At 42.8% G+C, this 21,976-nt stretch overlaps 1 protein-coding gene across 9 annotated transcripts in view; it reads left to right on the top strand.

The window, feature by feature from the left end:
* TCF7 (transcription factor 7) overlaps window positions 1-6,044 on the top strand; it is a 186,830-nt gene extending 180,786 nt beyond the window's left edge. For 4 of the 9 annotated variants that reach the window (XM_069970182.1, XM_069970168.1, XM_069970134.1 and 1 more), the window contains one exon: window positions 5,876-6,044. In XM_069970182.1, coding sequence (XP_069826283.1) covers window positions 5,876-5,955 — 80 coding nt within the window. In that variant the 3' untranslated portion in view covers window positions 5,956-6,044. Of the gene's footprint in view, window positions 1-5,852 lie in introns of all 9 variants that reach the window. The other 5 variants (XM_069970191.1, XM_069970152.1, XM_069970142.1 and 2 more) reach the window with 2 other exon arrangements.
* Window positions 6,045-21,976: the final 15,932 nt, after the last annotated feature.

Below are 21,976 nucleotides of genomic sequence, written 5' to 3'. Positions count from 1 at the left end.
TGCATCATTTTTGTGAACACGCGGCAGTACTGCAATGACACTCCAACATGTGTGAACACAGCCCTAATTTCACTGAAAACTTCTGCACAATCAGCAAAATCAGTACAACACCGTCTGGCTGGTCAGAGATGGTGAATCACTCCAGCCAAGCCTCCTTTGACATCATGCCCTTCCCCCTGTCTGCATCATCAGCCTGATCTCAGCAAATACACACAATGTGAGACAGAGGCATGGAATATTTGTCTCCTAAGGTGGGAGAGCAGCAGGAGACAACGTGGATTGGCTCAGATGCCATTTTTCTTCACTTCCTGGATTTCAAACAGCTACCAGTGTGGCAGAACCATACAGATATGGTAATATATTATATAGACACATCTATATAACTTTTAATAGAAAACAAGTTTTCCTTATCCAGAGTTCCCCTTTAATGTTGCACATTGGAAGCTGCAGATATCGGTGTTACTGATTGAACACAACTTTAAATCTGCTATAGAACCTGTGTGTTGATGCTCCCTTATTACTCTCATGTGTAATAACTTTTGACGGATCACACATGTGAAAAGTTACTAAGTGGGTCTCACTCTTGAGACCTTCTGTGATCCTGAGATACGTCCAGGAAGAGAGCATAGCCGACTCTTTTTTGCTTAATAGATTATATTGACTTGGATTTGATTGACAGTTGGGGAGAGATTCATGCAGCCGCATTCTAGTAGCTAAAAGGGGTTATCTGGCTAGGGTTAACTATATATGGATTGTCTATAGACTAAGGGCCCAATTCCACCGGACGATTATCGTTCAGATTATCGTTAAATCGTTCGAATCTAAACGATAATCGTTCGGTTGAAATGCAGTTAACGATTAACGACCGAACGAGAAATCGTTGATTGCTTTAGAAGACCTGGACATTTTTATCGTTGCTCGTTCGCAAATCGTTCGCATTGAATAAGACGTCGTTCGCAGCAGATACGAAAGCAATAGCGAAGAAATAGCAAAGAAAAAACTATCTCAAATACGATCATAAGTAAAGATTATCGTTCCATGGAAATGAGTGAACGTTTTCAGGTCTTTCGCAATGGCGGTCATTTGAGATCGTTAATCGTTAAACGATAATTGTCCGGTGGAATAGGGCCCTAACTTGTCTAGGCTGTGACAGCTCGCTCAGCCATTGGCTGCGGTGCTGTCTTGTTTGTCAGTGATTGGCTGAACGGGCTGTCGCCCCCTGAGACTCGGTCTGTCTCGGAAGTGGAGGTGGGATGAATCAGCAGGGACCCAGGAGCTGCGATGTCTGTTTGAACCTCAAACCAAGCGCCGGAGGAGATCGGGAGTGCAGACAAAGTATTAACTGTTTGGGCAATCGTCGATTCCTGGCAGCAGATGATTTTAGGTACACAAAAACACAGAAGAATGCAACAGCTCACCGCAACAGCAAGATACAGACCCACCATAGACATGAAAACAATTAAAAGCAGCCCCCCCAACTGCCCAAAAAATTTCCACAAAAATGAGTCTCTTGGTTACTATTTGCAAACAGCGTAAACTGCCTCACCACGATAAAGTGGACTCATATCGAGGCAGACCCTACACTGTATGTACACTATGGCCTCTCCATGGCGTATAATACGCCTATGCTCTGGGCATGCAAGATCCGTCTAATACCTGCAAAATAATTGCATCACCTGGGTGAGACAGGTGGAGTGCACGACCAAATAGAGGCAGCCACTCCCCCAACTGGAAAACAGGTCTGGGCCTAAAGAAATGATCAGCTAATAATCATTTTATTGGCTAATCGTTGTTTCTATTACACAAAGTAATAATCAGCCAAATTGGGCTGATTATTGCTCCGTGTAATGGGGCCCGAATCTGGTAGCTACAATTCACATTCCAAACTGTTGATAATGTTAGATAGCTGTTAGGTCAAGGAGATACACTGTACCTTTCACATATCTGTGCTTCCATAATGTAGAAAAATGCTGCTGTTCTACAGTTAGAGGATTCCCCAATTGCCTGAAGTGCAGCAAGCTGTAATACCATTTAATGTGTAGGGAAGCCAGCACTGGACACAATCAACCTCTTTTGAAATCTATTCCTGGCTTTGGCTTAAAATCTTTCACAGATAATCAGTCAGTTAATCTTTCTGTGTAAAAGTGCTACATTTTGGCAGCCTTTTTTAAGGCTGTAATTTGATTTGACCTAACAGCTCTGTTAACAGTGTCAGCAATTTGAAAACATGAATTACAGCTGACAGATTCCCTTTAAGGACCCTCCTACCTCATTGTCATTGGTGTCAATGTGCACCATGACCCATTGTTCCTCACTGTCCTGCCTTACTGCAAAAATTGTTCAGAAATGGTTTGGGGCGTATGACTCAGCTCAAGGTGTCCAGCAATGGACACTTCATGGAGTCCATGTCTGTGCCTTAAAAGGTCACCGCAGTTATAAGTGGTCTGTAGAATGTTAGGCAAGTGATTTTGTTATAGCTGGCCGGTTTGTATATGCATAAAGACCAGCCTGCTATAACTATAAAATCAACTACCTAACAAATCAATGCAAACAAAATAATTTTACAGCCACAGAATTGAATTTCATCATAGGGTATGATTGGGTCACTGACTTACTAAGTGGGCAATCAGTTGCAGCTAAAACAGCCATGTATGTGAAATACCGGATTTCCAGCCAAAACTGACAGCCAGCACTCATCAACGGGACCTGGAAGCAGCGCTATTCAGGCATAGGGACTGGTAAGTATACATGAAGTGCGGATCCACAACTACAGACAAATTTAGGGCACATTAATTTCAGTTGGGCTGTTCATACTGTCTGTAGTTTTTCGGATTCGTAAACGTTAACCAGCACTAGTATGGACCATAATTGACACACAAATTGGCCCATAGAAGTCTATGGGAGCGTCCATAATTTTAGCGGATCCATAATTTTTATAGAAGAAATGTCTGTAATGTCTGCAAATCTGTAAAAAAAAAATAAGGATAAGTAATCATTTGAAACCATTCCCACTTATTTAGCTGTCCCCTTCTTAGCTGATCCACAAAAAATACAGATTTAGGATGCATTACAGGCAAATTCTGATTCACAAGGCAGATTGTGAACGAAGATTGTAGAGATCATATAGGGTCCTGAAAAACTACTGAACGCGTGAATGTAGTTTTCCCTGCAGTTCTCAGCTGTTAATTTCCCTTCAAATAGCTTTGGGTGCCACCTATTTACAATTTCCTTGATATTCCCTTCAATTTCTGATATACAGTATGGGGGTTTATAGTTTCTCATAATTCAATGTAAGAAGGATGGGTGTGGTCATACAATCGGGGGAAAGAAAAGAATAGCACCCGTGTGTGAACAGTGCAAAGTATAAACCCAAATATCTCGGGAACAGGAGGGCATATCAAGAAACTGTTTTATTGCTTTTAAAAAATCTACTGTGTGTGTGTGTATATATATAATCCAAAGTAAGTAAATTTTGGTATCACTGTAATCCCACTAACCCATACAAAAGTTCACATAGTATAGCTGTAAAAAGAATGTGTCATCAGAAAATATCCTAATGTTTTTATGTTTTATGTTTTAAACATTTTTTTTAAGCATTGTTAGTAACTTTTTTCTAGTTTTCCATTTTACTATTGATTATTATAAAATTCTGAAATCTTGCAGTTTTCATTCTCACCACTGGGGCTTAACCCTTTGAGGACCAGGCCCAAAATGACCCAGTGGACCGCGCAAATTTTGATCTTAGTGTTTCCGTTTTTCCCTCCTCCCCTTCTAAGAGCTCTAGCACTTTCAGTTTTTTATCTACAGGCCATGTAAGGGCTTATTTGTTACAGGAATAGTTGTACTTTGTAATGGCGTCATTCATTTTACCATAACATGTATGATGGAATTCCAAATATATTATTTATGAAGATATAAATAGGTGAAATCGTAAGAAAGAATGCAATATGGTAACGTTTGGGGGGTTCCTGTGTCTACGTTATGCACTATATGGTAACAGCGACATGATACAATTATTCTATAGGTCAGTCCGAACACAACCATATGCAGGTTACACAGATTCTCTAATGTTATATATGTATTTTTTAATGAAAACCTTTTTTTTGCCAATTAAATATTAATAAAATGGACCTATTGTGACGCTTATAACGGTTTTATTTTTTCACCTATGAGGCTGTATGGGGTGTCATTTTTTCCGCCATGATCTCTAGTTTTTATTAATACCATATTTGTGAAGATCGGACGTTTTGATCACTTTTTATTAATTTTTTTATATATATAATGTAACATAAAATGGGTAATCTGCGCACTTTTTCCCCTCTTTTCGTGTACGCCGTTCACCGTTCGCAATGACGCTTGTTATATTTTAATAGATCGGACAATTACGCACGCTACGGTATATTATATGTTTATCTATTTATTTATTTTTATATGTTTTATTTATATAATAGGATAGGGGGGTGATTTCAACTTTTATTGGGGAAGGGGTTTTGGGGTAGTGTGTTAGTGTTTTTAACTTTTTTTTTTTACACTTTTGAAGCCCCTTTGGGGGACTTTTACATACATTACTTGGATTTCTACACTGATGAATGCTATGCCATAGGCATAGCATTGATCAGTGTTATCGGCGCTCTGCTCATTGAGCCTGCCTGTGCAGGCTTAGAGTAGCAGAGCGCCGATCGGACCGCATGGAGGCAGGTGAGAGACCTCCAGCAGTCCGTTTTACCGATCGGGACCCCCGCAGTCACACTGCGGGGGTCCCGATCGGTAAGTGACAGGGGACTTCCCCCTGTCACTTACACTTAAACGCCGCGGTCGCGCCGCGATCGCGGCGTTTAAGGGGTTAATGACACGCGGCAGCGCGATCGCTGCAGCGTGTCATTGCCGGTGAGGTCCCGGCTGCTCACTGCAGCCGGCCCCCACCTCCTATGAAGCGCGCTCCGCTCCGGAGCGCGCTTCATAGCGGGAATAACACCCAGGGCGTACAGTTACGCCCTAGGTCGTCTGGGGACAGACTTCCATGGCGTAACTATACGCCCTGGGTCGTCTAAGGGTTAAACTAAGCTGATATTTCCTGTTGAGCCTGTGATGATAAGAGGAGTCTGCTGTAAAGTGATCTGTACAGCATTACAGCATCAGGTGACACCAGTAGATAGCATCAATACAAGACAATATTAGCTCCCTGTTGAATGACCTGTTCAAAGTTCAGAGTACGCTCAGTAATGTTTCACATTCATGTAAAGAAGAAGGTACTGTCCATTATCGGTGTCCAAGAGGCTTTTTATAAAGCATGTCACTAAATGCTGTTAAAAATAGAAACTAAATAAAAGAACAATATAAGAAAATCTAGACGATACGTGCCCTTTAAGGTGTACCTGTCGGGAGATAGAGCGGGAGATAGATCGGGAGATAGAGCGCTGAGAGGGCTGCAGCCAGTTGCACTCCATAGAGCTCCGTAATTAGTCTGACAATAAAAAAATACAACTTTTCCCACAAAAAGTAAGCCTTTATACAACTCCAGGCCCAGATTTATAAATGTGAAGAAAACAACCTGGTGTAACCTGACCACAGCAACCAAATCACAGCTCAGCTTTCATTTTACCAGTCTGATCTGTGATTTGGTTAATGTGGTCAGGTTACACCAGTTTTACTATTCATTTCAGTGAATCTGGGCCTATGGATCTTTAGATGGTGAGGAGTAAAAAAAAAAAAAAAAGGAAAAATTTAAGAAAATCAAACTTTGTTTATGGGTTAAGCAATGGGTTAATGATTTATGCTTTTCCGTGTATTTTAGATTTAGAATAATTGTTTCTTTAAGTATCTGAAATGATGGACTTGCCCTTTATTTACAGATAACTCTATTCACTGTTCCTAGGAGGAAAAAGAAGTGCATTCGGTATTTACAAGGAGAAGGACGCTGTGGCAGCCCAGTTTCTTCCGATGGAAGTGCTGTAGACTCTCCTTCCTCTCCATTGACTGCACTCCAGTGCATATCAAGTTCTGCTTATTCTTCTTGCAAGCTTTCTATCCCTAATGGTACTGTGCAAATTGAGCAAAGCTATCCTCTAAGTGCTTCTGTTAAGACTGTATCTGCAAAGATATCTACAGGACATAAAACCAGAGTCCCGTGTCATCATCCATCTGATGCTTCGGAAGAGTCTGCCGCTGAAGTTAGTCCTACCATCATGACAACCTAACTTTTTGATACTCTTGCCCCCACCCCTTTCCTTGCCATTGGATATGTTGCACATGTTTGGACTCTTTTTCTGAACATTTATACATGAAGATGCAACATCATTCTGTCTACCATGAGATCCAAACAGGAGAGTAGAAATCCTGAGGGACATTGCTTCATTTTTCCTCCTTTTATTATGCTTGTTTTTTATTCTGCTTTATTCTGCCAATTTTTAAGAAATCCTTTAAGGACAGGACAATCTAATAATTTGTGCATTTTAACCTTCAGTATCCATTTTGCTGTATTGTTTACAAATGTTTGGCCAAGCAGGATTTATTAAAAAAAAAAAAAAAAAAAAAGAAATAGCACTTGAAGTACTTATGTATTTGTCTTTTAGATCTTGGATGATGCACTGTATCACTAGAATAATATAACAGGCTGCTGGACCCAGCATAAAATACAGTTCTTAAAATGCTTTTGTTCCGATGAATCCGAATGTTATATTTTAAGATTGTCACGATTCCATTAAAATAACTAATTTGTATAGAAATGTTTGCTGCTGCAAGGCAAACATTATATGCGCCATTTTATTTTTGAAGACTATATTAGTAGCCTAAGTATGACAATTCCCTGCAAAGTAAATATGAAATAAATGTTGTCCAAGGATGGCAACATTAACTTGCTATAATGGTATTCCTGATTATCAAACAACATGGCTGATAAGATACCAGATTCTGGATTTCTGGTAATATTGTAAATATGCCAGAAGTCCTATAAGTCCTATAAGAAGGTGGTCAGGTGTCAAATCCACTCTCATAAAAAAGTAATAGTTAGTGGAGAACAGTTTAAGATTATAACACAAACCAGTCACTACAATATAACTCAGTGGTTCCTAACCATAGTGTCACTTTAAGCATGCCCCAGAATTAGGGATGGTCCGAACACAGTTCGGTTCAGGTTCGTACGAACCCGAACTCTCGGTAGTGATTCACGCTGTCTGCCCTCTCCGTGCAGCGGGCGGATCCAGCGGGAGGACCGCCTGGAAAACTGGGATACAGCCATAGCCATAGGCTGTATCCCAGTTTTCCAGGAGGTCCTCCCGCTGTATCCACCTGCTCCACGGAGCGGGTAGACAGCGGAAATCTGATGCCGAGCATTCAGGTTCATACGAACCCGAACCTCGGAGGGTTCCGACCATCCCTGCCCAGAATGGAAAAGGTTGGGAAACACTAATATACTGTAGCTTTGCCTAATAACAGACTTTTGCACCACATATTGTGTTTCACATTTCCTCATTCTGCCTGAAAATGTACCGTTTTTTCCAGTGTAGAAGACTTTTTTTAACCCCGAAAAATCACCGTAGAAGTCGGGCGTCGTCTTATATGCTGGGTATGGTCGCCCAAAAATGGCCGCATCCCCACCATATGGGGATGGGGCGACCACTATAAAAACAAACAAACAAACCGCTAACTCACCTGTAACCTGTAGCCGGGAATAGAGCTTTGGGGATCAGGGAAACGGGACAGGAGACGCGCAGCTGCCGGGAACGGGTCAGAGTTGAGGTAACTGTTTTGGTTTTTTTTTTCTCTTAAGATGCAGTAAACCCCTACCTGACTGCAGCACGGCTGTGGTCAGGCAGGGGTTAACACTTCCAGGCGAACCCCTGACAAGAGTGAGGGGTCGTCTTATACGGTGGAAAAACGGTATGGCGATATTCACACTGAGCAAGAACGTCGGAATTCCGCGGCAGAGCTCTCCCCTGCGAAATCCCGCCATGCTCGGTGTGCTGCTTTGAGTGAAGGAGAGGACGCGCGCTCCTCTGCTGCTGCCATGTCATTTCTTTGAGCGGAGAGGGGAGGAAGCGGACGCGCACGTGCCCTCTACTTTACTCAAAGCAGCACAGTGAGATTCTGACGTTCTTGAACGGAGCCTATTTGTATATTCTTTCCTGCACATATGCAAATCAGTCCTATTTAGGAAATACTCAAGGATCTACATCTTTATGGTCTGGAGAAAAAAAGGAAGGGGCATACATGAAACCTTTTAAAGGGCTAAATAATAAGGTTGGAAGTTTCTAATAAACTGAATTAAAGAACAAGAGGACATGATCTGAGGTTAGATGGGCAAAAAATCGGAAACAGTTTGAGATACTTTACTGAAAGAGTGGTTGATGCTTGGAACGGACTTCCAGCAGATGTGGTTGGTAGAGATGAGCGAACCTACCAAAAGCTGGGATTCGTATGGACCTGATCGATCAGCATTTTAATCTCGCTGCCTGGAGAAGGTGAATGCAGCCCAAGGACTGCCTGGAAAACATGGATACAGCCATAGGCTATGTTCCCATACAGTATTTTTTGCAACCAAAACCAGAAGTGGATTGAAAACACGGAAAGGTTATGTTTACACACTGTTGAAATGTAGTGGATGGTCGCCATTTAATGGCAAATGCAGTTATTTTAAAACAGCAGCCGTTATTTGCCTTTAAATGGCAGCCATCCACTCAATTTTAGCAGTGTGTAAACATAGCGTGTATGTTTTCAATCCACTCCTGGTTTTGGTTGCAAAATACTGAGCGTGAACATAGCTATAGCCTGTATCCATGTTTTCCTGGCAGCAAAATTAAAATGCCAATTTGTCGACTTCATACAAACCCAAGCTTTCGGCAGGTTCTCTCATCTCTAGCGGTTGGTAAATGTAAATTTGTTGGGGTGATTAGACTGAAAGCGGCATGAAAGGTTATGTTGGAGAAAGCCTTTTCAACCCCTTAACCCTTTGAGGACCAGGCCCAAAATGACCCAGTGGACCGCGCAAATTTTGATCTTAGTGTTTTCGTTTTTCCCTCCCCCCTTTCTAAGAGCTCTAGCACTTTCAGTTTTCTATCTACAAGCCATGTAAGTGCTTGTTTTTTACAGGAATAGTTGTACTTTGTAATGGCGTCTTTCATTTTACCATAACATGTATGATGGAATTCCAAATATATTATTTATGAAGGTATAAATAGGTGAAATCGAAAAAAAGAATGCAATATGGTAACGTTTGGGGGGTTCCAGGTTCCTGTGTCTACGTAATGCACTATATGGTAACAGCGACATGATACTATTATTCTATAGGTCAGTCTGAACACAACCATATGCAGGTTACACAGATTCTCTAATGTTATACATGTATTTTTTTTATCAAATCCTTTTTTTTTTGGCAAATGGGCCTATTGTGACGCTTATAACAGTTTTATTTTTTCACCTACGGGGCTGTATGGGGCGTCATTTTTTCCGCCATGATCTTTAGTTTTTATTAATACCATATTTGTGAAGATCGGACGTTTTGATCACTTTTTATTGATTTTTTTAAATATATAATGTAACACAAAATCGGTAATGTGCGCACTTTTTTCCCTCTTTTCGTGTACGCCGTTCGACGATCACAATGACGCTTGTTATATTTTAATAGATCGGACAATTACGCACGCTACGGTATATTATATGTTTATCTATTTATTTATTTTTATATGTTTTATTTATATAATAGGAAAGGGGGGTGATTTCAACTTTTATTGGGGGAGGGGTTTTGGGGTAGTGTAATAGTGTTTTTAACTTTTTTTTTTTTTTTACACATTTGAAGTCCCTTTGGGGGACTTTTACATACACTAGTTTGATTTCTACACTGATCATTGCTATGCCATAGGCATATCATTGATCAGTGTTATCGGCGATCTGCTCACCGCACGGAGGCAGGTGAGAGACCTCCAGCAGTCCATTTCAACGATCGGGACCCCCGCAGTCACACTGCGGGGGTCCCGATCGGTAAGTGCGATCGCTGCAGCGTGTCATTACCGGTGAGGTCCCGGCTGCTCACTGCAGCCGGCCCCCACCTCCTATGAAGCGCGCTCCGCTCCGGAGCGCGCTTCATAGCGGGAGAAACACCCAGGACGTAGAGTTACGTCATGGGTCGTCTGGGGACAGACTTCCATGACGTAACCCTACGTCCAGGGTCGTCTAGGGGTTAAAGCCCAACTATAATTTGAGTGGTCAAAAAATGTAAATACTCATATACAAAGCCCACATTACCCTTTAAAAAGGGCCCTAACTTGTGTTAATAGCTTGTGTGCTTGCTGGACAGATTTCCCTCAGAAAATTAAATGAATTTTTCTCCTGGCTGTCTGAAAGTGGGCTTGGCCTCCTTCCTGTCCCCTCCCTTGCTGAGCCCCTTCCACTCACTGCTGACCAGCACTATAGCAGATAGTATCAACACAATGGGCTTAGATACATTGTCTCAGAACAGCATATGGTATCACATACAGTGGGATTAGATACAGAGCCCCAGCAGATGTTATAGTCACCTGCCCTCACAGCACTGTCATGTGGAATATGGAAGGACTACAGCTGTGTTGTGCTGCGAGTTGTAGTCCCCACTTCAGTGACACTCGCCTTCTGGCCTGGCCAGAGCATATTTGAGTCATGGCCTGCATGTTCCTCCTGGTTGAAGCACTCAGTACACTGCCTTAAAGAAGTCCTAGAACTATTCCCCCATCAGCCAGCAGTGATTTGCACCAGTCCAGCACCTCCCCCACCGCGGCTGCTCACACAACAGTGTGAAGACTGCCTGTCATGTGGCTGCCTGTTATCTGTTGCTGTCTGACAATCTGTGTCTGTGTTACTTGTCAATTCTTGTTTGCCTTGTCCCCCTGAAAACTGTACTGTGGCTGAGATTGGGACAGACACAGGGCTGAGGGGACATTCAGCTACATGTATTGAAAAAAAAAAAAAAACTGTTCAATTTAGCTTCTTAATGTATGTTGCAAAAATTCTTATCATGACCTAAGCTAACTAGAACTAGATGGTCAAAATATTTTATTGTTACGCTTTAATGACAGGGTGTACATTTACACCTTTGGTGCCTGGGTTTTCACGCATGAGGGCGTAAATGTACACCTTCCTGGGGTATAGCACTATGAAGTAAGCGAGGGTGCTATCAGCACTCGGATCCTCACCATTAATGATGTCCCGCAGCGATCGTGACGAAGCCTGTTACTAACCCCTTAAACACAGCATCACTGTGAGGGTCCCGATCATTTTCCCTTACTGCTGGAGGTGTACTACTTACACAATTGATAGATCGTCTAGCACACACATTACTATAAAGCTTGAATTGCATTGGACCTAATTAAAAGAATGATGCAATTGGGCTCTAGATTGACCCCACACAAACTTAAAAGCTTACCAACGCAATCTTTTCAAGTAGGAGCCTGAGAGGTGCAATAAGATGGTTTGTAATATGTATAATAACTTAGGCAGGGAATCCATCTTTATTTCACTTATTTTACCAAACCAAGATACAGGAAGTAAGCCCCAACCCTGCCAATCCCTCTCCAGAGGGGACCTAAGGAGTTTATAGTTTAGCTCAAACAGGTGCGCAGGATCAGGCATAATGAGGATCCCCAAATTCTTAATATAGTCAGTTTTCCACTGAGAGGCCCCGTTCATCTGAACCCGAACCCCGTTCAAGTCCATCTGAACCCGAACGATCGGTATTTGATTAGCTGGGGCTGCTGAACTTGGATAAAGCTCTAAGGTTGTCTGGAAAACATGGATACAGACAATGACTATATCCATGTTTTCCACATAGCCTTAGGGCTTTATCCAACTACAGCAGCCACAGCTAATCGAATGCCGAAAGCTCTGGTTTGGATGGACTCGAGCATGCTCGAGGTTCGCTCATCTCTACACAATACCAAACCCTAGCCGGGGGGTCCTACTCGCCCAGATTCTACCTTTTTAGATAGCATTAGAGATGAGTGAACCTCGAGCATGCTCGAGTCGATCCGAACCCGAACTTTCGGCATTTGATTAGCAGTGGCTGCTGTAGTTGGATAAAGCCCTAAGGCTATGTGGAAAACGTGGATAGTCATTGGCTGTATCTATGTTTTCCAGACAACTTTGGAGCTTTATCCAAGTTCAGCAGCCACCGCTAATCAAATGCTGAACGATCGTGTTCGGATGGACTTGAACCCAACTCTAGATAGCATCTATTTTTTGGCCTTCCTTCCCAGCTCCATCCTTTTCTTACACTGCCACCTTTCAACATACACACAGGAGGTAGTGACTTCAGCGGTGCCCCTAAGCAGAAAATTAAAAGAGAGAGGAATCAGAGGAGACTTTAGAATTAGACACAAGAAACAAGAGGGAGGAAACCGCTGGACTCTGATCCAATAGAGAAGGTTAAAATATTCAATTTATCCAATTGGACTCTTAGTCAGATTGAAATCACCATCTTAGAAAGGGGCCTTTATTTCTGCCCAACTACTAGAAGTAATGATTTTAAAGTATTTCTAGATTTTAATGCCTATATTAGAAAACTCACCCTGAAAAGGCATTTTTAGATTAAAGACACAAATACTATCAAACAAGTCACCTCAGAGACTCATGTGGACATAGTAGATCTCCCTGCCCTTGATAGTGGTATGAAACCCAAGCCTAGGAGTAATTATCTAGAAACTTTCTCAACACTGATACTTGCAGATGTTGATAACCTAATACATCAGCCAGTGAATTACCCCCAAAATATAAGTAAAGCAAAAAAAAAAAAGGCTTTGAAAACTCTATCCATTGACATGTCAATAGTAATTAAAGCAGCAGATAAGGGGGGTGAGATTGTGATTTTGGATCGGGATGACCTGTAGAATTGTGTGTCTGAGAGGCATCCAGGCCTCTCTTAATCAGTCTTGTAAAAAATCATTATATTCCTTTAAATATGTTAAGTATAGGTGTTCTCAACAAAAGAAAACTGGACTTCCTTCATCATATTAAGAGCCTTTCCTCCTACACACAAGACTTCTCACACGTCATAAAAAAAAATCACTAGTATTCCTTGGCAGGAACACTTTATCTTCCTCACAATGGATATATCATCATTATATACGGTCATTGCAAAAAAGTTTTGGATTTCCCGACTAAAGAAAAAATATTCCACTACTTCAAACTCTTCAAATACTAGGCAGTATTCGTTTCATTCTCAAACAAAATGTATTTCAGTTTAAAATTAGGATATTCAAACAAGAGAGCGGAACTGCGATGGGCAGTGCGTTTCCACCAAATTTTGCTAACTTATTTGTGGGAAGTTTAGATCATTTCCCATGGATTTGTTGTGCTGTGCTTATTTATCAAGATATACTTCTTATCTTGTCCTGCTGACTTGTTACCACGCTCGGTTGCTCATCTGTTGTGCAGGGTGACGCCATTTTTCTTTAGCCATCGTCCATACCAGTAGTACATCTGCGGACGTCTTGAATCTAAGTGCACCGAGGGTGCATTACTTAGCTGGCATTGCAGTGCTGTGTTATAAGTGTTTATCCTACTTAGTACTGCTGCTTACAGTTTTCATACTTTTTTTTTTTTTTTTTTTTGCTGCTGCTGCTGCTGTGCTGTGGCCTGTGTGTTGCCTTGAGCAGCCTCGAATTGTGCTGGTTGGCTCTCTGGCTTGTATTGATTCTCCTACTCCTATTGCTTTACATTGTAAGTTTATGGTGTGAGTCTGCTGCCACCTAGTGGCTATTTTTCAGTATTGCAGCCTGAATATTTCCTAAGCTTTCCTTATGGATTTCCTTATGTATTTTAGTTACTTGCTACATATTTTAGTATGCATGATTTCTGCAGATGTCCTTCATGGATACGAGTCCTTGTTGCAGGAAGACTGCTGCTAAGAGAAAGCATTTGGTTTGTGGCCAATGTGAACATCTACTTTCTGACAGCTATTCAGAAAAGCAGATCAACTCCTTAGGTCCTTTGGTCCCCCAACTTCTTGAGTTCTTCCAGGACGGGTCTAAAAGGGGTCTAGCTCCTAACTGTAAAAAGGTTCAGGTAGCCAGGGGCGGATTAACTTTACTATAGGCCCCGGGCTGTTCACCAAGTCTGGGCCTCCCCACCCAACTGTAACTATGGCAGAACTAGCGTGGTGTTGATCGTACAGGATAGATAATGTCATGAAGCCCTGATTTGTGCTGAACTGCGGTGAAAAAGCAGCTATTTTTTTCAAATCATGGCAGAACTGTAGCCAGGAGACAATACATCACTAAAATTATGTATTTTTGGGTGGCCATGGGCCCCGGGCTACCGCCCAAAACGGACCGATTATAATCCGCTACTGCAGCTAGCTGCTATCTCGTCCTTCTTAAATAGAAGACTATTTCAAATTTTGGAAATCAAGAATTTTTTAAAAGCTATAACCAGGGTAAGACCCTGTGTTATCAGACCCGTTGGAAGTTAGGATCTTTCCATTGTCCTTAGACAGCTTTGTGCTGCTTCTTTTGAGCCTTTGGAGGAAGTGGATATTAAGTAATGCTCAAATCTATTTTCCTTTAAGCCTTCTGCCAAGAGAGTAGGGGAGTTACAGGCTCTAGGCTCCGAGCCACCTTACACAATTTTTTTCGGAAGATAAGGAAATGTTAAGATTTATTTCTGAGTTCTCCTAAATATGCAACCTTTGATAACATCAATCAGGTTATCGTGTTTTACCTGTTTTTTCTCCCGAGGACCCAAATCAGGATTCCTTAGATCTTTCGTGTCTGCAGAGCTCTGCAAATTTACCTTCACAGTGTCAAAGACTTCAGGAAGGAAAAAACATGTTCATGCTTTTTCATGGAAGGAGCAAAGGGAAAAATACTTCCAAACCTTCAATTTCTCGTTGGATTTGCGAATGCATTGAGCTAGCCTATTGTTCTACGGGTCTTCAGTCTCGGACTTTACAAGAGCACATTCCACTAGGGCTGTTGCTACTAGTTGGGCGGACTGCAGTTTGTTTCTTTTAGAACAAATATGTCAATCAACCACTTTGTTTTCTAATTCTATCTTTGACAGGCATTATAAGCCTAATTCCAATCTTTTTGCCTGGACGACGTTTGCTAGGTCAGTCTTAAATGCTGCTGTGCAGGAAAGCCCTCTAATGGGGGATATTACCTGCTAATTCCCCATACATTGTGATGCCAGTGGGACATAAGGGAAAACACATTAACATCATATTGTAGGCTTCTGCCTCCAACACAGGTGAGGGGCTCAGCTTATTAGGTGTCTCCTTGAGGGTAAGGTCCGCCAAAAGGCCCTTCAATTTGCAAGCACCCTCCTCCTTAAGGTGTGCCCCATGAGAAATAAATACGCCCTTAAGGACACACTTTAATGCTACGTTTACACAAAACGATAATTCGCCCAATCGTACGATTAACGATTTCTAAGTAACGATTTTTTTTATAACGAACAGCGCTTAGATGGAACGATATATCGTACGGAAAATTCGTTTTGCGATCATTTAAGCCTATCTCGCACATAGGTAAAATCGGTGAACGACTGTTACACGGAACGATCTGCGAATTTTTTGCAAACGACGAAGACTATTTAAGAACATGTTCAAAGATCAATATGAACGATTTCTCGCTCATCATTCGATCGTTCGCTGCATTTACACGTACTATTATCGTTCGAATTCGATCGTTATCGTGCAAATTCGCTCAATAATCGTTCCGTGTAAACGCTGCATAAGGCTCTCCATTTAATTAGGGGGGCTGGTAGGGTCCTCCCTATGAGCCTGTTCAAAATCTCTGTTAGATGCCTTGAGCTCAGATAAGCAGAGAGTAACTTAAGAGGTTGTCATTGAGACGCCAGTTGTACCCCTACTTTAACACCCAATGACACGGGGAGAGATTCAAGAACCGGGGTATGGTATGAACACAAGAAGACATCAATAGAGGCCTTGGGTTGGGCATCTAGAAAAGCATGTGGCACAAAAATGTAGTCTAAGCAGACCATAGCTATTTTGTGCCTGAAAATGGTGACTATAATCCCTGGCAGTGGGATGCAGAACCCTCCACATGTCCAAAAATTTGAGACTTAAGGGTTTCTTTTTAAACATCTGATAGCATGCCAAGGACTTGCCTGTTGAAGAATCCAGACCGGGGTCCATGCGGAAGTCCCTGCCCAGCAGAATGTTCAAGCCATCTGTGAAGGTAGACAGAGTCTGTAGTAACTCCAACCCAAATGACACCTGATCCTGATTAGATAAGTACACATTAGCTAAAATTAGAAAATTGAGGGGCATTTAATAAGACCGGAGTACTCTTATACCTGTCTTAAATTAGTCCCTGTCCCCAATTAACCTGTAATTACACCTGTAATAAGAGGTGCAGGCCTCTTGGTGAATCAGGTGGAAACTGCACTTGGAGGGTACACGTATCTGTATACGCTTGAGAAAGGGTTTATCCCGAAACTTAGCGTACTACATCACTTCCGGTCGCCAGGAGGGTGAGCGCCCCTATGGACTTGAGGACATTAAGAGCGCCGCGGCTGCGGCATGAAGACCAGCCTCCCATCTACAACACTGTAGTGATTTATTCTGCTTATGTTATTGTATTGTGCATGAAGTTTTTCAACAAAGAAGCAATTTTGAAGCAATTTGTGTTTGTCCGACTTTACTTACCTGACGCATATGGAATACTGGGATTAGCGACCCACAATAGGACATTGTTCACACAGTATTGGATATGGCACAGGTTTGCTTTCTCTAATACGGTAACTGCACTTGGCACAGGAATTACTGAAAAATGTATACCTGCTCCGGAACAGGTTTGCATTTTTGCCTGTTTTTACACAGCCAGAGGAAACGCTGAGAAGCACGAAACGTTTGTTGCTGTAAACACTCCCGCCATGCTCCCTCTCCCTCCACCACATCAAGATGTAATAGACATTAAATAAAAGAAGATTTACACGCAAATACCGGTGAGTGTCATCTTCTTTCTCAATTATTGTCAAGAGTTTTGACTGCTACTACATTGGAAGTGCACCTCCATACCGAGTTAAGCGTCTCCCTAAGTTAAAGTGCAGAGTCTAACGTTTTCTGGGGATAGTGGTGCCGAGTCGATTACTCTTCTGTGGCAGTGGAACTAACAGAACATGAGAGACTTTCTCGGTCTCTATAGTAAATGCTAGATGACTTATTGTCAGCCTTCTGCTGTCATTCTGAAGGTCAGCCAGCTGACAACCTGACTCCTCACTTTATATTTAATTAACAGGGGGATAACTATGACCCTTAGTTACATTAAGAGTGCAGAATATATGTAGAAGTAATACAGCACATTCAGCTATAAATTCATCAGGATTAGATGCTCCCAGGTTGTCTTGTACTTCCTTGGTTGAGCCTTTCTCTGGGGTTTACTCAACAATTTTACTTACAACAATAATAATAATATAAAGTGTAAAAAAAAGTGAGTTAAAAACAAGGGACCATTATTTGTTGACTCCATAGAGTATAGTAATATCATAAGTATTCCTTTCAGTTATTTCAAATTAATATTTAACCAACTGTACTATTCGACAAGGCCACTAGATGTCAGTATTATATTTTTAACCAGTTGTAATATTTTATACAGACACTGGGTGTCAGTATTGTATTACAATGTTTTTAAGCAGCTGTAATGATTAATACAGCCACTGGGTCTCAGTATTGAATAGCAGTTTTATTATATTAAAACGATTCTGCTATACAGTGCCTGGATATCGGTGTTAGTGCATTTATACGGCAATTGATGATGTACTAGTTTATGTATATTATTTATATAGTAGCAATTACCCTGAGGTCAGTGCCTGTCTCGCTGGGAGCTTCTCTTTTATAAGACTGAGGTATCTTTATAAGTGGATATTAGTATTATCATTTATACAGTTGGAACAGATATGGTGGGTAGGTTATTGTGCCGTGTACCCTGTGTCAGGATACTATGCTAGTATATGTATATTCTCTATCTAGGATAACATAGAAGAAAGGAAGTGGGTCCCAGCATAAATTCAAAACCCTCCACTACCCGAACATTTCTCTGGGGTTTAGGCTCTACTCTCTGCTAGCCATCCTTGGGTGGGGAGATTGAAGGGTGCACACAGTCAGCCGTTCCGGGAGAGAGAGCATTGGTATTTCAAGTCCCAAGGAACTTTGGGAGGTCTCCCAGGGAGCCTAAGATGCTGATTTTCCATCTTTCTTGGCATATATCTGTAGGGAATGTCCCGATCACACAGTGCAGAAAGAAGGGGTCTCCAAGCTTTGCGGAGCTGTAAGGGACCATTTGCCAAGTCTGAGATATCAGAGTTCCTTGGCCTCCCTGGCCTTTTTGAGAATAGCTTTTTTCTCCTTAAAGTGTCACTGTCATTTGGGAAAACTTTTGACATGTCATACAGACGTGTATAAAATTTAAATTGGTCTGGGTGGGGTTGTTCGATGGGGGAACTAGCGGAAGAGGAGGTGCTAATCATCCCAATATCGCTCCATGTAATAGAGACAACGATCAGCCAATGACAGAGATCATTGGCTGATTGTGTCTTTAGGTCTGACACCAAAATCATCCCCCGCTGACCACGCATGACTATGTGTAATATCGATACATGTCTGACAACTCCCGCCAATGGTCTTCTCCTGCCCTCTACTTCTTTCTCGGCACCACGGCTGTAGCCTCAAAGCCAGTCTCTGAGCTGACAGGCCGCTCAGCCAATCACTGGTCGCAGTGGTCTTGGCCTGTCAGCTCAGACCACTTCCAAGCTACAGCCACAGTACCGGGAAGCAAGCAGAGGGTAGGAGAAGACCGGGAGCGTGGGGAGGTAATGTATAACAGTTTAGGGCAGGGGCTGCACGGACATCACTTGCTAAATGATTATTGAGCTGTTTAATGGGCTAAGTAAAGTAGCGCTGATCTAGCAGATTGGCGCTCGTTTACAAAAATAAAATTAAAGGACCCTAAGGCCCCCTTCACATGTCCGGAAAAACCACCCGCATAGACTTATTGGACACGGACACCCTGTCCGTTCCGGAAAATAGGACCGGATTTTTTAGAACCGGTCATATTTTGTCCAGAAATCCGTCCCGGACGCCCTCATAGAAGTCTATGGGAGCGCCCGGGCCCCGGACGCTTTCCTGATGCACATCAGGCAACCACGGACACTCGCGGCACCCCCCCCCCCCCTAACCCCCTCCCGGAGCAAGCCACAGCCACTTGCGGCACTAGACCCCCCCCCTCCCGGCACCTCGCAGCACCGCTGCGGTCATCGCCCACCGCACAGCAGATCAGAAGACCAGGGCAGGTGAGATCCCCCCCCCCCCCACACAAGAAATAGGACTCCGACCATGTCCTGCTGAGAGGTCATGATGGGAGTTGGACTTCTTCAGCCTGTGGCCATCCAGGTTGCAGAGGTACAACTCCCACCATGCCCTGCTGACAAGTCATGATGGGAGATGTATTTCTGCAGCCTGTGGCCATCCAGGTTGCGGAAGTACAACTCCCATCATGTCCTGCAACCTGGGTGACCACAGACTTCAGAAGTACAACTTCCATCATGACCTGTCAGCCGGGCATAATGGGAGTTGTACTTCTGCAAGCTGTGACCATCCAGTTTGCAGAAATACATCTCTGATCGTGTCCTATTTTTCTTCTGTTTAGGAAATCCTGAAGGTTTTTCCTGATGGTTTCCTGAAGGTAAAAACTGATTACTGTCAGGAAATCCTGATACTTTCCTGATGACATTTAAGGCCTCCTGATCAGGATTTCCTGACAGTGAAAACTGACACGGACGTGTGAATGGGGCCTAAGTCTATGGAACCCAACACTTTTTTTTCTTACAAGTGAAGAAGAGGAGCTTGTTCTCCCAGAACAGTCAGACCTGGATCAAAACTTTTGACATGTCTCTATGACATGTAAAAAGTTTTCCCAAACTACAGTGACACTTTTACTGTATACAATGTCCCAAGCACATGCTGGGTCAGATGGTTTAGGGCAGAGTGCACAGTGCATCCAATCTATATACAAATCAAAGAGACAAGAAAGGCACTACAGGAACGAACCCCACAAAAATCAATGCATCACTTCAATCCAGTATAAAATCATAAACATAATCTTTATTGGGACACTACATACACATGATTTGTCCTAGTGTACTACTCTTACAGGGAGCTGCTATTGTCAAATACAAAAAAAATCATGATCAGAGGCACCAATTATTACATTACAATTAATACATAACACAAAGTCAAAATCATAATCTATGTTGTAAAGTGCAAAATAATGCACAGAGTACTATTAATGGCAATGGCAATGGCAATAAAGTGCACAATAATTCCAGAATATAATAACTGCAAAAGTGAACAGCTGATACAAACAACAAATGTGCAAGCTAGTAATCACAGGTCAAAAAGCGACAGTGTTAATCCAACAAATCTTTTAGGACGAAAGACCCAAAACAGAGCACCACTGCAGAGTAATGAAATATCAAACCGCTCTGAGTCTTGGTGCAATGCTCCTCAACAGGGGCGTAGCTAATGTCTCCTGGGCCCTGGTGCGAGAGGTCAACTTGGGCCCCCCCCCCCCTTTCACGACCAAGTGATGCTACTGGTAGGTGTATGTGTGTGTATGTAAATATATATATATATATATATATATATATATATATATATATATATACATACACACACACACACTCCAAGACAGATATTACCAATAACACCAGCATATAGGAAGTGAAAATATTATCACCATATATATTACCGCCATACTTTTACTGTATACTGAAACCAATATTGCCAATAATACAAGTATACAAGGGGCAAATATTAACGCCACACCACAACCATCACCACCATATTGTTACTGACCAGAACCTGTATACTGAGACCAATAAAACACAGAACCAGATAACAAGTAACAAATATTACCACCACATACTGACTAACACCACTGCTGCTACTGAATAAGATCCACTGTACACAGATCACTATCACCTCATACAGTCATATAGAGGTGGAAGCAGCTCCACACAGGTTGTATACACCATATACATTACAGTGCAGTTATATCAGGTGACTCACAGGGGACATCTTCTCTGATCGGAGTTCTTTCCTTTTCATCTTCTCCATCTGCCCTGTGCCGTTATGAGAATTTCTACGAGCCACGAATCCACAGAATCTGCCGGACAGGCATATTAGTCTCCTCACACTGACACCATCCTCATCTCTATACACACTGCACATCTGTACTGTCCCCTTTACACCCTCATTTAGTAGGTATAGTATATATAGATGGCCCCCACTGCATGTTGCACCCCCCTTCCCTTATAGATGTCCCCCTCCCCTTATAGATGACCCCCTCTACCCCCATTATGGATGCCCCCCTGCCCTTATAGATGGCCCCCACTCCCCCCCCTTGAAGATGGCCCCCTCTTCTCCCCCCTTATAGATACCCCCTCCCCTTATAGATGGCCCCCTGCCCCCCCTTGAAGATGGCCCCTCTTCTCCCCCCCTTATAGATGCCCCCCTCTCCCCCCATTATAGATGCCCCCTCTCCCCCCCTTGAAGATGGCCCCCCCCTCTCCCCCCATTATAGATGCCCCCTCTTCTCTTCCCCCATTATAGATGCCCCCCATTATAGATGGCCCCCTCTCCCCCGCCTTGAAGATGGCCCCTCTTCTCCCCCCCCTTATAGATGCCACCCTCTCCCCCCCATTATAGATGGCCCCCTCTCCCCCCCCTTGAAGATGGCCCCTCTTCTCCCCCCCTTATAGATGCCCCCTCTTCTCTTCCCCCCTTATAGATGCCCCCCTCTCCCCCATTATAGATGCCCCCCCTCTCCCCCCATTATAGATGCCCCCTGTTCTCTTTCCCCCCTTATAGATGCCCCCTCTCCCCCCATTATAGATGCCCCCCTGTTCTCTTTCCCCCCTTATAGATGCCCCCCTCTCCCCCATTATAGATGCCCCCCTTCTCTTCCCCCCATTATAGATGCCTCCCCTTCTC

This window comes from Dendropsophus ebraccatus, chromosome 1 (assembly GCF_027789765.1).
Source record: "Dendropsophus ebraccatus isolate aDenEbr1 chromosome 1, aDenEbr1.pat, whole genome shotgun sequence".
NCBI lineage: Eukaryota > Metazoa > Chordata > Amphibia > Anura > Hylidae > Dendropsophus > Dendropsophus ebraccatus.
The sequence above is the reverse complement of the archived record's forward strand: the minus strand, read 5'-3'. Positions and strand labels throughout refer to the sequence as shown.